The sequence below is a fragment of the Desmodus rotundus genome, chromosome 8 (assembly GCF_022682495.2).
Source record: "Desmodus rotundus isolate HL8 chromosome 8, HLdesRot8A.1, whole genome shotgun sequence".
Taxonomy (NCBI): Eukaryota; Metazoa; Chordata; class Mammalia; order Chiroptera; family Phyllostomidae; genus Desmodus; species Desmodus rotundus.
In genome coordinates, this window is record NC_071394.1 from 53,345,407 (window position 1) to 53,364,767 (window position 19,361).

At 39.6% G+C, this 19,361-nt stretch overlaps 1 protein-coding gene across 4 annotated transcripts in view; it reads right to left on the reverse strand.

The window, feature by feature from the left end:
* Positions 1-19,361, reverse strand: part of SPIDR (scaffold protein involved in DNA repair) — a 345,021-nt gene that overhangs the window by 193,203 nt on the left and 132,457 nt on the right. For all 4 annotated transcript variants that reach the window (XM_045186107.2, XM_045186106.2, XM_024578257.3 and 1 more), the window contains exon 8: positions 9,216-9,432. In XM_045186107.2, coding sequence (XP_045042042.1) covers positions 9,216-9,432 — 217 coding nt within the window. The remainder of the gene's footprint in view (positions 1-9,215; positions 9,433-19,361) is intronic.

Consider the following 19,361-nt stretch of genomic DNA (forward strand, 5'->3'; position numbering starts at 1 on the left):
AACTAACACACAGCTCCTATATATTGCCCACCCTGGCTCCAGCATTCTGCACCAGGATTGTGGGGATGGGAAATGTGGGATAATAGCTGCTATCACTTCAAAGGCTGAAATTCCCCCAAATTTATTCTTAATCAAGGTCTTCCCAAGATTGTAAGTATTCAACCAGACTGCAGAGCTAGTTACATTAACAGTGCTTGCCAGCGCAGTAGTTGTTTAAGTGGAGGTATGGATTCCTGGAGCTTCTTTCTGTGCCTTATTTTGAGACAATATTCCCCTTCATTGCTCTCTTGACCTTCACTCTTTCATTACAAAACGTGTATTAATTTGTTAATGTTTTTTAAAGATTTTATTTATTTATTTTTAGAGAGAGGGGAAGGGAAGAGGGGCAGAGAGAGAGAGAGACATCAATGTCTGATTACCTCTCACACACCCCCAACCTGGCCTGCAACCCAGGCACATGCCCTCTCTGGGAATCGAACCAGTGACCCTTTGATTTGCAGGCCAGCACTCAATCCACTGAGCCACACCAGCCAGGGCTGTTTATTAATGTTTTGTTTATAGGTTCCCCTATGTTTCTGACTCCCTCTATTGTAAATCATAATGCACATTCACACAATAGAGACCCTGAGAACCCCTAACAATACAGAAACTAGTCCACATATAACCAGACTTTCCAAACGTTATCTGAGCAGAGAGCCTTTGGGTTGTATACATGTGAAGATCTCATGGAAAAGTGTTCTTTGGAACATTAGCTGAAGTCTCTTTTTCTTCTTTTTTCATGTACCCATGAATGAATGACTGATTTCATTTTATCCCTTCCTCCAGTATTTTAGATTATCCAGAATATCACTATGGTATATACTTTCTCTTTTTCACACTGAAATAGTTTATTTATTTCTTCTCGAAACACCCTGTAATTTTGGTGGGAGAAGATTGGCTTTTCAGCTGTCACAACAGAAAGATAATCCCACACAGTAAACAAACCTCTCTCTTTATCAATGCTTTACTCCTAGCAATAAGAGCCAGCAATTTCTTTTTTTTTTTTGTGGTTGTTGTTGTTCAAGTAGTTTTCTGCCTTTTCCCCCCACCCCTCCCCACCACCCCATCCCTGCCCACCTCCTTCCCATGTTTCCACTCTCCCTTGTTGTCAATTTCTTCATTTCAAAGAATCTCAGGTGGCAAATATAAAGCAGGCACAAACACAGTTGTGAACAAGCCTGTGGGCTCTACTTTGGTCCACTGCCACTTTCCACACATACGTTACCTTAAAAACCCAGATGAGCTGACTGAGTTTCTCTTCTAGTATCACAATTGTTCTAATGTTTACCCAGGGCTCTAACTATTGCTGGTATCAAGAAGACAGTATTCACTATGCCCTCAAAATATGTCTTAAGTCTCCCCATTTTGCTACTTGGCATCATAACTTAAGGCAAAACTTAGAGGAGTCTTCCTTGTTTCTTGTCATTCACATACTTTATCAAACTCATCAGTGAATAATGTTGCCTCTTGATCCAAAAAATATTCTGAATCCAGTGTTTATCATCCTAGTCCAAGTCATCATCTTCCCTTACACCTGAGCCATTTCCAAAGCCTCTAAGATGCCGTCACTCTGGCTTTCTACACATAGCCACCCTCCACAAACTTCAAACGGTGGATCAGATCACATCTCTTCTACTCTAGGCAACAGGGAATATTTAATATCATCTCTTTAACATTGTACACAGGTTCTCCATCCTCACTTTCTGCCACTCCTGCTGCAGAATTTCCACCTCATCCATACAGGACTACATATATCCTGGCAGGCACCCCTCATCATGCCATTCTGGTTTCTTGGTCTTTGCTCATTCGGTCTCCTCTATTTCAAATGACTTCATAGGCCCTTCCTTGGTCCTTTTCAACTTAGCCTTCATAGCTTATATAGAGAATCACCAACTCCATAAAGTTACACCTAACACTCTGAATATGTTCTCTTCCTAGCACTCACACACACTCACACACAAACACATACACTTCCCAACTGACCTATCAGTCATGCTTACCTCCTCAGTTTTCGCATCTATTGTACAGGGCTCTATTATTAAACTTTCTCGAGTCCTTTAATAACATGTTTATATTACCTTTCTCTTCCATTGTCTTGTGAACTCCTTAAGGACAGTGATGACTTGTCATTTATTCTGAATACTAAATTCCATTATTTAGTAGAAGGTCTTTTGTGTAAAAATTAAACATTCTATAAATGCTTCTCAGCAAATGTGGAAAACAAAATACATTGAAACATTCTCTCATTCAGGGGACATAAAACTGTCGACGTCTTAATCATTATTTAATACTCAAAATTAATCACATAGTTATTGAATGTCTACCACGTACGAAGCATTCCAGTAACTAGGAATACAGCAGTAAAAAAGATTTGATTTCGAAGTCTTATTAGCCAATGCAATAAAAAATGAAACAGGAAAACAAGCATAGGTATTAGGAAGAAAACAAGAAAATATTACCACAAGTGATATAATAGTATAAATAGAAACAGTTTTACTATACAAAACAGGTATACACATTGGTAAGAAAGTCCCTAGGATCTCAACAAATATAGAAATAGAAATTATGAAAAAGAAAAACGAACTTGCAAAAGATAACTGTCATCAGTAAATGAATATAAGGACAAGTATTCAATGTGTATAGTAGAGTACCTGCTACTATGAGGTTTACATGTTATTTAAGTATTTTAAGAAATCACAGTAGTGAAGACGGCAGAGTAGATAAATGAGGTACTCGCATCCTCACACGTTTGATCCCCACATCAAAATTAAAGCTAAACCACAGAACCAAAATCATTCGGAAGCACCTGCAATCTAGCTGAACAAAACTCCTAGAACTAAAGATATAAACAAGAAGCCATGTTAAGACTGATAGGAGAGGAGGAGACTCAAAATGGGCTAGGTCCACACCTATGTGTGGTGGTTAAAAATCGGGATGGATATATCAACTGAGGAGGTGCCCCATGAAGAGCAAGGGGTCCCATTCCCAGCCCAGGTTCCCAGTGGCAGGAAAAGAAGTTCCCACATCTCTGGCTGTGAAAAACAACAGGGATTGTGGCTAATGTGACAAAGGGTGGCAAAGGGTGGCTGGAGTCCCAAGTATTCCTTTTTTAAAAAAAAGTATTTTATTGATTATGCTACTACAGTTGTCCCATTTGTTTCTCCCCTTTATTCATTATCCTCCGCCCTGTACCACCCCTCCCACCATCACTCACCCACCTTAGTTCATGTCCATGGGTCATACATATAAATTCTTTGGCTTCTACATTTCCCATACTATTCTTAACCTTCCCCTGTCTATTTTGTACCCACCATTTATGCTTCTTATTCCCTGTACCTTTTCCATATTCTCCTCCTTCCCCCTCCCCACTGATAACCCTCTATGTGATCTCTATTTCTGTGAGTCTGTTTCTGTTCTAGGTGTTTGCTTAGTTTGCTTTTGCTTTTGTTTTTTTAGGTTCGGTCGTTGATAGTTCTGAGTTTGTTGTCATTTGATTGTTCATAGTTTTGATCTTCTTCTTTTTCTTAGGTAAGTCCCTTTAACATTTCATATAATAAGGGCTGGGTGATGATGAACTCCTTTAACTTGACCTTATCTGGGATGTACTTAATCTGCCCTTCCATTCTAAATGATAGCTTTGCTGGATACAGCAATCTTGGATGTAGTTCCTTGCCTTTCATGACTTTGAATACTTCTTTCCAGCCCCTTCTTGCCTGCAAGGCTTCTTTTGAGAAATCAGCTGATAGTCTTATGGGAACTCCTTTGTAGGTAACTGTCTCCTTTTCTCTTGCTGCTTCTAAGATTCTCTCCTTATCTTTAATCTAGGTTAATGTAATTATGATGTGCCTTGGTGTGTTCCTCCTTGGGTCCAGCTTCTTTGGGACTCTTTGAGCTTCCTGGACTTCCCGGAAGTGTATTTGCTTTGCCAGATTGGGGAAGTTCTCCTTCATTATTTTTTCAAATAGGTTTTCAATGTCTTGCTCTTCCTCTTCTCCTTCTGGAATCCCTATGATTCGTGTGTTGGAATGTTTAAAGTTGTCCCGGAGATACCTAAGCCTTTTCTCATGTTTTTGTATTCTTGTTTCTTCATTCTGTTCTGGTTGAATGTTTATTTCAAAACTGTTGATTTGAGTCCTGGTTTCCTTCCCTTCACTGTTGGTTCCCTGTATATTTTCCTTTATTTCACTTTTCACAGCCTTCACTTCTTCCTCTATTTTGTGACCACACTCAACCATTTCTGTGAGCATCTTGATTACTAGTATTATGAAATATTCATCTGATAGGTTGGCTATCTTTTAATCACTTAACTGTATTTTTTCTGGAGCTTTGATCTGTTCTTCCATTTCGGCCATATTTTTTTTTGTCTTGGTGCACCTGTTACGTAGTAAGGGATGGAACCTCAGGTATTCGTCAGGGCAGGACAACCCACGTCACTGTGTTGGGGCACTTTATGTGGGGTAGGGGTCCGAGAGGGAACAACACTGCTTGCTCAGCTCCCCATAGGCTTTCAGTCACTTATTCTGCTACCCACAAGCAATTTGGACCTTTCTGGTGCTGATTCCTGGATGGTTGGGTTTGTATATGTTCTAGGACCCTATGGGTCTCTCCAACAAACTCTTCTGTGAGGCTGGGAATTTCTCCCACTGCCTCAACTCCTACAGGTTTTTTCAGTCAGAGGTTTTGAGGCTTTATTTCCCCATGCTGGAACCCTGGGTTGCTCGGTTTGTCTCACTCCCCAGTTGTTCCTCCAGGTTTATCTGCATGCTAACGTGGGGTCGCCAGCTCCACCAGCTACTGCCTCGCCCAGTCCGCCAGCTGCCGCTGTGCTTGCCCCAGTCCTCCAGTTGTCACTTTGCCACAAGTCCTCTGCACCCTGGCTGCATATCTCCGTCCCTCCTACCAGTCTAGATGAATGATTCTTCTTTAACTCCTTGGTTGTCAGACTTCTATACAGTTTGAATCTCTGGCAATTCTGGTTATTTTTTGTTTTTAAATTTGTTGTCGTCCTTCTTTTGTTTGTGCAAGGAGGCAAAGTGTATCTACCTATGCCTCGATCTTGGTCAGAGCCAGGTATTCCTCTTAAAGAGTCCTCACAAAGAATTACTTGGACTTACCACTCTGAGCACTAGTTATGGGTCAGGAGCTCAAAAGGCACCCATAGGGAGAAACCTATAGGGAGAAACTGAATTGTCTGGAATCAGGGTGAGGGCTGGAGTGACAGCTTTCTTCTAGATAGAAGGGCTGGCAGAGACTACTGTTCCTTTGCTGTGAACTCTCTCTGCCCCTCTCCCCAACAAAGCCAGCAGGATAGCACCATATCTGAGTCTCCATCAACTTAACTACCACTGTTCATCCTGCCTTGGTGATTTCCTGAGATGGGACCCCACACAATGTGAAGGCCCACCTAAATCCTAAATCCTTTCCAGTGGCTTTTTCATACAAAAGGTCTATGTTGGCTCATGCTTGGACTTGCCCCGTATCCTTGGTATGCCCTGTATCCCTTGCTAAGTGGCCCCAGGCTCGGCACTAGTGCTGCTGACCTTTGTTTGCAGTTTGGTTCCTTCTGGGTGTTTCTAAGCCAAGCAACAGTAGCAGCCATCTGCAGATAGCATTATAACTAATGCCAAGTGGCCCTGAGCAGAACTGGAAATACATACATATAAGCATGTGAGTTCATCTATGTATATACATATCTTATTAGTGTATTACAACACCCCCCCCACATACACCCCATCTCTGGAAGGTGTGTAAGAATCTGGTATCAGTGCCTGCTTCAGGAGATGAGAATTGAGTAGCTGGCGGAACAAGTATGGAAGACTCACTTTTCACTGCATATCCTTTGATACTTTTGAATTTTGTATCATAGGTATTAAATGCCTACTAAGAAACTAATTACCGTATTTTGCTGTATATAATGCACACTTTTTTGCCCAAATTTTTTGTGGGAAAAACAAGGATGTGCATTATATATGGGTAGTACTAATTCCATATCTATATAAATGTTTTTAATTCTTTTATTTATGCGTATGCATTAAAGTGTAACTCTAGAAAGCAATAACGATATACACATGCAAAATGATACCCTGGAATACAATAATTGGTTTCTAAAAATTAATAAAAACTTGAATTAAAAAATTAAAACAAAAGATTTTTTTTTCCTGAAAGTTTGGGACAAAAACATGGGTGTGTGTTATGACGGCAAAATACAGAAAATACTTTTAGAATGAAATGGGAAGGAAAAAACATACTAACGGTATGGAGATCTAGATGAACTTCAATGCTATAGGGACCTACATAATGATTCTAAAAGTTCGACTTTACCTGCTTTTTAAAGAAAAGAGCCAGGGATTCAGAGCCCAGTGTTTGTAAAGATAGTTGCAAAGATAATTATGCTCGAGTTTTCTGTGGCTCTCTGTGGAAAAACTCAACATAGCTTAAATATACATTCTTTTGTTGAGGTACAATAAATTAAACATAAATGCCTGTTGTATGTTGATAAAGAAGGTGAAACTAGGACACAATGCAAAAATCAAATACTAGCAATATTATTGGATTTTACCATAAGTTTCCAGTAAGGAAACTTCTGATAACTTTAAACAGCTGAAAGAACACCAAGAATTACAGTACTAGATTGTAGATAGCAGAAGCACTGTTAGGACAAGGAGAAAATTGTTCATTCATTCCATATCAAAGTTCTATTGAGTGCCCTCAGCCCTAAGAAGTAAAGGAGACAGTTAAAAATCTAGTAGCAGAAGATACACAATAAGCAAATGAAGAAATAAAAAGTGACAAACTTTAATATGTGTGATTGTGAAAAAGTAAAAAGGTAGACTGAAGAGTGTAAAAGAGGTAGTTTCCAACTTTAGATATGGGATCCAGGACCACTTTAGAAGGTAACAGAAGGTAAATTCTAGAGGAGAGGAGAAAACAGCAAACCATGCAGACAAGGGGATGTGGTGAGACACAGCACCCCAGTACAAGGAGAGGCAAGAACCAGGCCCGAGGTGAAAACTGAAGGAGTGGCATGAAATTTGAGGACCAGGGTAGAATCCCAAGTGGTTAAAATGGAACTGGGGGAGGTGAGAGGACTAGTACATGAGGTTCCAGAGCTCAGGAGGGAGGGGCTTTGACAATGTATGAGATGAGTAGCTACTGTGGAATGTCTAGGCAAAAAACAGTATGATGACATATACACACACACACACACACACACACAGTTTTGCTCCTTTAGTCATATTGAGAAGAAACAGATAGAAAGTAAGGAAAGAAGTGGGATGAAAGAGATTATTGCAACAATCCAAACAAAAATGACTACCTGGAAAGGGTTATGACACTAGAGGTAACAAGAAATGCTGGGCCCTGTGTGGATTTGGAAGTGGAGTGTTAGGAGGTACCCATGGGTAGGAGGAGATTGTAAGTAGAAGAGGAGTTGGGGATATCTGGAGAAATGGCACAAAGGTTATTTACATTTTCTGAGATGGGAAAAATTGTAGGGAAGGAAGGGAAGGTCAGGAGCTTCATCCTGCCACACCATCAGCACACAGGTGAAACTTGGGGGAGGCAGTAAGGCACTTGGCTCTGGTGAAGGGGCAGAGGTATGGACCACAGATAAAGTTTGAGACTCATAAGTGTGCAACTAGTATTTAGAGCTACAAGATGAGATGAAATCACCAGGGTGGTGAATTGAGTAGAGAAGAGGTCTGGGACTGAGCCTGCTAGCAGTTCAGTACTGAGAGCCCAGGAAAGGTATGAAGAGGAGCACAGGAGAAACAGGGAAACAAACCAGGAGCGAGCATTGTGAAGGCAGACATGACTCACACAAATGAGGACTGGAGAAGCAATGTGGAGGCAGAGGTCACAGCTGGCACCGGGAAGAGAGATGTGGGGAGAGCATGGGCCAAAAGCCTGAATGAAGTGGGCTCAGGAAAGAATGGAAAGCACAATTTGGATACAGTGCTTCAACAACTCCTCAGGCCATGTTGGTATAAAGCAAGGAAGAAGAATGCACCAACAGGAAGAGGACATATATTGTCAAAACAAATTGAAAACACTTTTTTAACATGATGGAAAAATAATGCATGTATATAGGATGATGGGAAACTTCAGTGAACAGAATTAGTAGTGCTGTGTTCTTGAGTAAACTACACAGAATGACAGTTGGTAATTACAGCATTATTCACGATATCCTAACTATGTCAAAAGAAAAGCAAATGAATTAAATGCATAAATAAATATAATGAAAATGCACTATATAGCAATGAAAATGAACAAATTTCTACATGTAATAAAATTGATGAATCTCACAAGCACAGTATTAAGTGAATGTAGTCTAGCAAAAGAGAATGCATGCTGTATGACTACTGAATGATTATGTTTATATAAAGTTCTCAAACATTTGAAGGAGTCTATTGCATCAGAAGTCAAGATCATGGTCACCTGGAGAAGGGGGAGAAGGAGGACATGGAAGGGGGATAGGGTGGCTCCAGGTACAAACTGCATACTACTTCTTGGGCTGGATAGGAATTACTATTCACTTTGTGATTATTCATAGAAAAGTACATTTATACTTTGTGTGTGGTCCTTTATCTATTATAATGTTAAATAAATATGTATTAAAGTTAAAATAAAATAATAAAATAATGTAAGTTACCCTCTGATATCCCCACCCTATAATGGAAGAATATAGAGACTCATGATCACCTGCTACAGACACAATAAAAATATTCCTCCTCTTGGAGAGAAGTTGAACTTAAAGATCTGTAAGTGACCTCAAACCTAAGAATATAACAGGTGAAAGAAACTTTTAAAAACTGCTAGTAAAGTGAATAGTTAGCTTTTGAATCAAGGCTGCTGAAACTTTCCCTCAAAAGTAGTAAGATTTTCTTTTCATGGTAAAAATTAATATCCTATGAAGAAAAAGCAAAAATGATATCCTAAAATTAATTTTTTAAAACATTAATGACCACGTATGCTCCTCAGATCAAACCCTACAAACAAGCCATTAGTGACAATTCAGTGCTTAGGTTATTAAAAAGTCTACGGCAAATCCTGGCTTCCTTTCCCTGGAATTCCTCTATAATAAAGTGACAAAAATGTTCATGATAACATTTTTGAGACAAACACTCTTCAGACAAACTCACAGTTAGCGACTGCTGGCATCAGTTATTTGCACTCACCAGGGAGGGTAGATATGGATGACATCTTGTGGATGCCCCCTGAGAGAGTGCGCGGTCTCCTTGGTAAAGAGAACCTTCAGGCCAGTCCCAGGGGCCTCACCCTGAGAAGGGCTGTCGTCAGTCTGTGGTCCCCCTAACTGCTCACACATGGCGACTTGGATGGTGCATTCTTCATGCAGTTCTAGAATTTTCACAGTTAATATACCAGATCTGCTACCTGGAAGGCGAAGAAAAGAACAAAAGGAAAAATAAAGTCTAAAAGACACCTAATTCAAGTGTAAATAAAGCGTCCTGAACAAAAGAATCATGTTCAGTTAGCTTTCTTCACCTGGAGAAAATGGTCTGTGCATTTTACAGAGTAAATACAGATTGGAACATGTTCACTGTAACATCTTTTTTTAAAAACCAAAATAGACTGCATGTTGCATATAATATATTTTAAACAACGCAAAATATAGTCTTCTATCGTAAACAAACAGTCTTGTGCACATAGAAAACTCAGAACATTTCACAGAGCATGTTTTTACTCCAAAACTTGAACCTTTTGATAACCGTATGCTCAAAGGAAGTATGGTCACCTAATTGATCCTTATGCTTTCTTTTTTATTTATTTATTTTTAGAGAGAAGGGAAGGGAAGGAGAAAGAGCAGGAGAGAAACATCAATGTGTGGTTGCCTCTCACGTGCCCCTTACTGGGAACCTGGCCCACAACCCAGGCATGTGCCCTGACTAAAAATAGAACTGGTGACCCTTTGTTTCGCAGCCCGCACTCAATCCACTGAGCTATACCATCTCAGCACCTGAGTTTTATCATGTGTAAAATGAGGATCATGCCACCAGTCTTAATTAATATTTTTAAGAATTAAATGAGATAAATGAAGTTGACAGAGCGCATAGCCTATAACCCAGAAATCCTAGATATGTACCCAGAGACTCTTGTCACATGCACTAGGAAACCTAAACAGATGCACAGCTCTGTATTGTTTGTCAGGGCAGAAAACTGCACCCAGCAGAAATCAATACAGAATTTAACATAAGTGAACCAGATCTATATGTATCAGCACAGAGAGATCTCAACAAGAAGAAGGGATACACAAGATATGCAATATATGGTACTGATAATGTCATTTTTTTAAAACACAGAAACTCATAAAATACAAGGATGGGCAAAATTAAGTTTCCAGTTGTGAGTGCATGAAAGAGAGTTAATTCTTGTATTATTACTTATTGATTATTGTGTTATTTTCCATATGAACAACTGTGAACCTACTTTTGCCCCACCCTGTATTATCATGAATTCCTCTGAAATAAAAGTATATAAAGAGTGACTAGCAGGATATACAGAAAACTCACCATAACCACTATATTCAAGGAGAGAGAAAGAAAAGTGTGAGTCAGGAAAGAAAATCAGGGGATTTCCAACTTTCTTCACTTTCTTCTCTCTCCTTCCTTTTCTTCCTCCCTTCCCCTCTCTCTAAAAGTAAATAAATAAATGTAAAAAAAAATTAATGCTTAAATGGTGTCGTTTTATTATATAGTTTAATTTCGTTTCCATTTCTTTCTTCCTTAGGTTTATTTTTCTCATTTTCTAAGCAACCCCAAATTTTCCATTTCTTCCTTTCTCTAAGTGTCTAACATGTTCCCATATTAAGCGTATTACGCTACAAACCTCCCCAAGAGCACTATCTTGAATTCCTGAGGCATGTATCTATCTTCCTTCTATTTCTTAAGATAAGGAAGGAAATGGAATGGGGGAAGGGTATGAACAAGCACAGTGCTAAGCCAGTCAGTATGGGAGAGGAGAGTGGGGGACTAAAAACAAGTATTAAAGAAAGGTGCTGACTAGGAAGTGAACACTGAATCTGCTCTGCCACTACAGGTGTTTCTTTAATAAAAAGTAGCTCATCTTCAAATGGTGAATAGGAAAGGAAGTCAAGACAGCATGAGGTTACTTTGGCACATACACCATTTATCCTGGGCAAGGCAGCCAGAGGAGTGGTGGAAAATTAGGGTCTTCAGCAAAGGGAAATAGCCCTAGGTTTAGGGGCTGCATTAGTTACACATGCATTTTCAGATATATTTTAAGAATTTTAAAGACTTGTACTTGTATTCAGGGCTCATCCTCAACCCTGAGTACCAGGGCAGTCCTCGCACCCATCAAGCTGCTGTCCAGAGCTTCAGGGCAACCCGCTGTCCCGCTCAAGATCAAGTGTGCCAGCTGAGCACAGGCTCTTGTTACTGTGTGGCTATACTTGCGGGGGCAGCGTTCAGCTGTGCTCAGCTGCCTGCTTAGGCAGCACGAGTTCTCTCTTCAGGTACTATTATTGCCTTGTGTGGCTCTGATTAAAACGTGACATAGGCTTTCAGTGTTCTGACCCAACCCTACAATTCCCACAGACCCTGACAGATTTTATAAAAGGCTAGATACTGAAGAAACACATAAATAGTATTACAGCTGAAAAACCTTTATTACTAAGATGAATCATAGCGCTTAACTAATTTCTTTGAAGATTTTTATGATAAATCATGACAATGTGTCAATTTGACAATGTGTCATCATGACAATTTATATGTCAACTCAAATCTTCCTAAGTGGTCTATGTTGATGAATTAATATATATTGTGAGGATAACTTTCATGAATATTTATACAAGAAATACAACACCAGAAACTAATAAAAGCTGTACAAGAAAGTACCAAGTGAAGTGGGGAGAGATAATGAAGTCATCCTCCTACAGATGAGAGAAACATCTGTAAGGTTTTCTAAAAGAAAACTTTTCATAATATAATTGTTGCACTAACTTTAAGTTGCTACATTTAATTATCCAAAAACTGACCACATAGTAATTTGGGATTTTCCCTCAATATTATTACTATGTCTCTCTTTAACTTCACAGATACCCCAAGAAGCTGATACACTGTCTTACTTTAACATGTATGTCCTACTGGGACTATTTTCTCTCATTCAGGCCAAGTCATCAAGTGCCGGCCATTCCTTTTGTCCTCAGTCCTCACCCAATATGTACATGCAGGCACAGACACATAAACACAGATGGGGAGAAGGGTAGCAAGACATCACAGCAAGGCTCAGGAATAGACATCAGGGGATTTTAAAGCTTACTTGTTTCCCATGCAAACAGAGCCTCTGCACTTAAGATCTGTTGCGCTTACTCCAAATTACCGTGGTATAATCATTTCACATTTTACTTTTTAAAAAAAGGTATTTTATATCCCCCCCAAATAATATATGTATCCTGTACCACCTAGTCTTATTTGGGGTGATTCTGATAGTTACTTGTGAAATTTTGAGTAATAACTTTAATCAATTCTATTCTGTTAACTTCTGACAGTTACCTAGGAACTCCTAGTTTGTACAATGACAAAGGGCTTATACACCCTTCTACATTCTCCTTCACAGTGTGCCACACAATTTTAATTCCACATAATTTCACTTCCATTGTCAAGGTCAACATTAGTTCATAGTGTGTCCCTAAAACCTATGCCAAATCTCTGTGTCCTGGCTATCATCTGACTCTAAGAGTTAAAAATAATTAACAAATTATATGAGCACAATTATATAAACAGAATTCAGTGCCTGACTAGAGTCCTAGGAATACATCTTAGTGACAATATGCCTAACCTCAAGGCCAAATGATTTCACTGTAACAACTGTTATGCTCAATTAGGCTCTCCAAATGCCAAAAGAAATATAATTGCATTCTGATGTCGTCAGACAATCCCAATAGAAGTCTTAGCTTTCCCCAAAAGTTCATTACACCTTTTTAGAGAAATGTCCACACCTGTTCTGGTTAGGACTAAAGGCAGTATGACTGAGTCTAGGTAGCAGGGGAGAGGAGATCAAATCATAACGTTTATGGGAGAAGACAATCCTTACACTATGTATGGACTTGGCTTATTTCCTCAGTGATGAGAAGACAATGGGGAAGACATATAACTTGCTTTGATAAGTAAAGACTAAAGGGCCAAGGGAAGAAGTAGGGTGACCAGCTAGACAACTACTCTAGCAATCCAAGAGAGATGATGGTAGCTTGGACCTGGAGAGTGGAGATAGAGGTAGTAAGAAATGTTGGAAACTAAATATACTTTTAAGATAGAACCAATAATACTTGTTGATGGACTAGAAGCAGGATATGAGAGACAGTAGTCAAGAATGACTCCAATATTTTTCACTTGAGCAAGTAAAGAGCAGAGTTAATGTTAACTATGATAGGGAAAATTTCTAGATGAGTAGATTTCTTTGTATATGTGGAGGGGGAGATGCTGGCTGGAAAGAATACTAACATCAGCATATCAGTTTTAGATATATTAAAATTCAGATGCCTCTTAGTTATTTTTTTTTAAGATTTTACTTATTTTTCGAGAGAAAGGGGGACAGAAAGAGAGGGAGAAAAACACCCATGTGTGGTTGCCTTTCACACGCCCCCTATTGCGAACCTGACCCACAACCCAGGCATGTGCTCTGACTGGGAATCAAACCAGCGACCCTTTGGTTCCCAGCCCGCACTCAATCCATTGAGCCACACCAGCCAAGGCTTAAAATTAAGATGCCTCTTAGTTATTATAACAGCCTAGTCCTAACTTACCTGCCCAGACTAATACTGTACCATTTTGACCATATGTTCATAAGGCTCACCAGTATTATCTTTTTAAGTGTAAGTTTTTAAATTATATTTTCTAGATTATGCTATTACAGATGTCCCAATTTTTCCCCCTTTGCCCCTCCTCCACTAAGCACCTCCTCACTCCCTTAGGTAATCCCCACACCATTGTTCCAGTCCACATGTCATGCATATAAGTTCTCTGGCCATTCCATCTCCTATATTGTACTTTGCATCCCTGTGGCTATTATGTAACTACCTATTTGTACTTCTTAATCCCCTCACCTCTTCGCCAATTCTCCCTCACCCCACTCCTATCTGGCAACAATCAAAACACTCCGTATCCATGATTCTCTGTTCTTCTTTTTTCCTTAGTTCGCTTTTTAGATTCAATTCTTGATAGATGTGTATTTTTTGCTATTTTATTGTTCATGGTTTTGATCTTCCTTTTCCTTAAGTAAGTCCCTTTAACATTTTATATAATAATGGTTTGGTGATAATGCACTCCTTTAATATTTTCTTGTCTGGGAAGCTCTCTATCAGCCCTTCTATTCTAAATGATACCTTTGCTGGGTAGAATGATCTTTGCTGTAGGTCCCTGCTTTTTATGACTTTGAATATTTCTTCCCAAACCCTTTTAGCCTACAAAGTTTCTTTTGAGAAAAACACTGATAGTCTTATGGAAACTCCCCTGTAGATAACTAACTGCTTTGTTCCTGCTGCTTTTAAGATTTTCTCTTTCATCTTTAACTGTTGGCATTTTAATTACGATGTGTCTTGGAGTGGGTCTCTTTGTGTCCATCTTGTTTGGGACTCTGTGATTCCTGGACTTGATGTCTATTTCCTTCATCAAATTAGGGAAGTTTCTTTCCATGATTTTTTCAAATATATTTCCAATTTCTTCCTCTTTCTCTTTTCCTTCTGGCACCCCTATTATATAAATGTTGGAATGCCTGAAGCCCCAGAGGCTGCTTACACTATCCTCATTTTTTTTTATGGATTCCTTTTTCTTCTTGTTCTGATTGGATGTGTTTTGCTTCCTCATGTTCCAAATCATTGATTTGATTCTCAGCTTCATCCACTCTACTGCTGTTTCCTTGTAAATTGTTCTTTATTTCAATTAGTATGCCCTTCATTTCTGACTGTGTCTTTTTTATGCTGTTGAGGTCCTCACTAAGTTCCTTGAGCATCCTCATAACCAGTGTTTTGAACTCTGCATCTGACAGGTTGCTTATCTCCAATTTGTTTAGTTCTTTTTCTGGAGTTTTGATCTATTCTTTTATTTGGGCCGTATTTCTTTGTCTCCTCATCTTGGCAGCCTCCCTGTGTTTGTTTCTATGTATTAGGTAGAGCTCGTATGACTCCCTCTCTTGGTAGTGTGGCCTAATGTAGTAGGTGGCCTGTAGGATCTAGTGGCACAGCTGCCCCATCACTCAAGCTGAGTAGGCAAGATGTGCCCTTCATGTGGGCTGTGTTCGCCCTCCTCTTGTAGCTGAGCCTTGATTGCTGTCAGCAGGTCAAAGCAAGGGATTCACCCAGGCCAGTCAGTGGCAAGGACTGGTGCTGACCACTGACCTGTACCTCTGCCCCTCTGTGGAGGATCAGCTGTGCAGGGGCAAAGTGGTGGTGCTCCGACGTGGTCTGCAGCTGTCCACTGGGTGCACAGGCTCTGTTGTTTCCCAGGTGGTGCAGGCCACAGTCAGCCCCCTCCTGTGTTCTGCCTTGGGCCACCCTGAATGAGCTATAAAGCAATGCGTAGATGGCTGCTACCTGTGCTGGGCTTAGAGTTTCCCTGGAGAATCTAAGCTGTGAACCTAGGCTGGCTGCTGCTAGTGTTGTGCCTGGGACCACTTAGCCAGAGGTACAGGGGGCTGGGGGCTCACTGAAGCCAGCTGTTGCTGGTTTGATAGGATTTAGGAAGTTGTGAAGCAGGAGCCAAGATCAGCCATTCATATGGAAAAGCCATTGTTAATAGTTTGGGTGGGCCTGTAATTGGCTGGGACAAAGCTTCAGAGGATCTCCAGTGGAGGGGGTGGGGGCACAAACAGTGTTATCTAGGTTGATGGAATCTCAGATATGGCACCTGCCTGTAGGCTCTGTTGGGAGAGGGTTCAGAAAAGGGGCAATGGCCTCTGCCCACCTTTCTGTCTGGGAGAAATCTATTGTCCCCCCAGCTTTCGCCTAGATGTTGGACACTTTTGTTGTTCCCCATACGCCACTGGTGCTTTTCAAGCTGCTACTCTGGTGCTGGAGCTCAGAGAACGTTAGTCTGAATCAATCTGTGTGTGGCTTCTTTAAGAGGAATTGTTTGGGACTTCAGAAGAATCTTCCACCTACTCAAATCCCTTCTGGTTTTTGCAGCCAAAGATTTCTGATGGTTCTGAGTGATGGTTGTTCTATATTTTAGTTGTAATTTTGATGTGATTGTGCAAGGAGATGAGCTGTGTTTACCTATGCCACCATCTTGACCGGTAGTTATAAGTGTAAATTAAATGAGCAACATTTGTACTTGAACCCTTCAATGGCTATCCACTGAAAAAAATCCAAACTGCTTTGCAATAGAAATGCCCTTGTTACCTTTTACTTCTTACTGTTCTAAATTCAAATTCTACAGCTCTACTCAAGTAAATTTAAATTAGTTCTACAATAAGATGAAAAATAAACCATACTTTAAGAAAGGCTTTCACCACCGTCTCCCTGGTGAACTCTCTGAACACAACTCTCCTCTTCCATCCAGCAGAGCGTACTATTCTCCTTTATGTCATCATTGTACCTCTTACTTATGAAAAATTTAATACAAAGAATAATTTCATCTATTAAACTATGGACTCTGTTCTGTACCTGCATTAGTACCAATAAATATGTATGAGCTGAATAAACCCTAATAGAAACTGATGTAAAGAACTTCAGGAAAAAATAAAAAAAATAAACAAAATAAGACTTCGGGGACTAATTTTCTAGTCTTGATTTCACTGCCAAACCAAGATGGTTTTCACCCACCTCCCTTTACCTCAACAGGATTGATATATATGCACCCAGAGAATGCAAATTTCATGTGATTCAAGTATTCTTTCTAATGAGAAAAATAAACAAATAATACTTTCCTACATCAAATCCAAATGATGTTTTATCTATTCACCATTGTACCACTGCTTTCTTATTAACATGCACTGAAAGGTGAATTGTATTTATTTGTACATACTTATACTATCTTTTCTTTTTAGAAGTTACAACTAAGACTTATTTTACCAATGGTTCCCCAAAACCCAGCAATATTATGTTCCTGTGAGTATTCAGTAAGTGAATCTCTGATTAATTGTATCATTGCATTATTAATAATGCTTGGTAAATCAAAGTTTTAGTTTCTGAGCAAATGTTTTAAACTGTTATCAGATTCATTTTACTGATTATTTCACAGTAAAATTCATAAAGCTCTAAGGAGAGGTCTAGATTATAATATATAAATACTAAATTCTGAAGAACTCATATCTTTACCTTGTAAAAAGCACAATTACTTAAAATTTATGTTCCCTCATAAAATTTTAAGTCATCTGGTAACGATGAACAGACACATTTCTTAACCACAACTGCTCACTGAACTGTAAACAATTGTGCTTTCACTTCTTGATTCCACATTTTTTTCTTGCCTTTTACCCAGTTTAAAATATTCTTTGCCAAAAGCCACAATAATTCTAAGTATGAAACAAAAATCTGAAACCCAACCCTTAAAAATAAAAAGAAAACAATACTGACCAGGAATTTTTATCATAGTTCACAGAAATGAGAACAATCAGAACATAGTACAGCATGCCAGCCACCTGTGATCACAGTGTCACAGTGCTGTTACCAGGCATGTCACTGTGAAATATTCTGCAGGACTGGCCTTACTGTTCTGTAGAGGGTTAATGGACAATAGAAGGTTCCGTGTTTTAAGAAGTCCAAGAAAGGAAAAAGCATATAAAGGCACCAGAAAGGCAAAGTATATATAAAATCAGACAAAAAGGGGGTACTCTGGACTAAATGTTTGTGCCCCCCCCCCCAAATTTTTGTATGTTGAAGCTCTAGTCCTCAGTGTGACTATATTTGGAGACAGGATCTCCAAGAAACTAAGACTGAATGAGGTTATAAGGGTGAGGCCCTGAGCAGATAAGATCAGTATGTTGCCCTGGCTGGTGTGGCTCAGCTGGTTGGAGCATTGTCCGGTAACCAAAAGGTTTCAGGTTCCATTCCCAGTCAGGACACATACCTAGGTTGCGAGTTTAGTCCTCGGTTCAGCAGCATACAATCCCCATCCTGGGATGTACAGGAGGCAACCAACTGATGCTTCTCCCTTGTACCAACGTTTTTCTCTCTCTAAGAAGCGATGAAAAACTGTCCTCAGTGGGAAAAAATAAATAAGTAAGCAAATAAATAAATAAATATTAGTATTCTTATAAGAGAAGGCAGAGACCTCCCTGTCTTTCTGCTGAGCACAGAGAAAAGACTACATGAGGACACAGCCAGATAGACAGCCGCTGCCTACAAGCCAGAAGTACAGCTTTCACTGGATACCAGTCACGGTGGTACTGTGATCTCGGAATTCCAGCCTCCAGAAATATGAGCCACCCAGTCTATGGTGTTTTGTCATGGTAGCCTGAGCTAAGATTTTGATATAATGAAGTGGGGTTCTACTGTAACAAATAACTAAAAATATGAAATCAGCTTTGGAACTAGGTAATGGGTAAAGGATGAAGTTTTAAGTAAGGTACATTCCAGAAATATGGTCTTTCAGGGTGATTCTGGTGAGGTATCAAATTGATACGCAGAAGAGGTTATTGGAACCTAGAGGAAAGGAAATTACTTTGGACTAAACGTTTGTGTCCCTCAAAATTCCTATGTTGAGGCCTTAATCCCCAAGGTGATATTTGGAGTTGGGTCTTTGGTGGTAATTAGGTCATGAGAATGAAGCTCTCATAAGTGGGATTAGTGTCCTTTTAAGAAGGAAGCTAATGTATCCTCATGTGAGAATATAGTAAGGAGGCAGCTGTCTATAAACCAGGAAGTTGGCACTAATAGGAACTGAATACACTGGCACCTTGAACTTAGACTTTATCCATAAGAAGTAAATATCTGTTGTTTAAGCCACCCAGCCTATGGTATTTTGTTATAGCAGCCCAAACTAACTAAGACAGCAATTTGTGTTGTAAAGTGGCAAAGAACTCGGCTGAATTGTGTTTTAGCGTTTTGTAGAAGATAGAATTTGTAAACCGTGAGATTAGACATTCAGCAAAGGTTTCTAAAAATAAAATGTTAGAGATACAACTTGGGTCCTTCTAACTTCTTACAGTAAAATATGAGAGAAGAGAAATAATGAAAGAATGAAGCAGAACTTTATGACCTGGAAAAGGCTAAGCCTGTCCATACTGCAAAAAATGAGAAAGTATGTTTGCTGGGAAGAGAACACCAAGGGTGTGGCTACAAGACCATTCAATAAAGAGATTATGGGATTATATGAGCAGACACTATGCCAGTTTGAACTGAAGGAGAC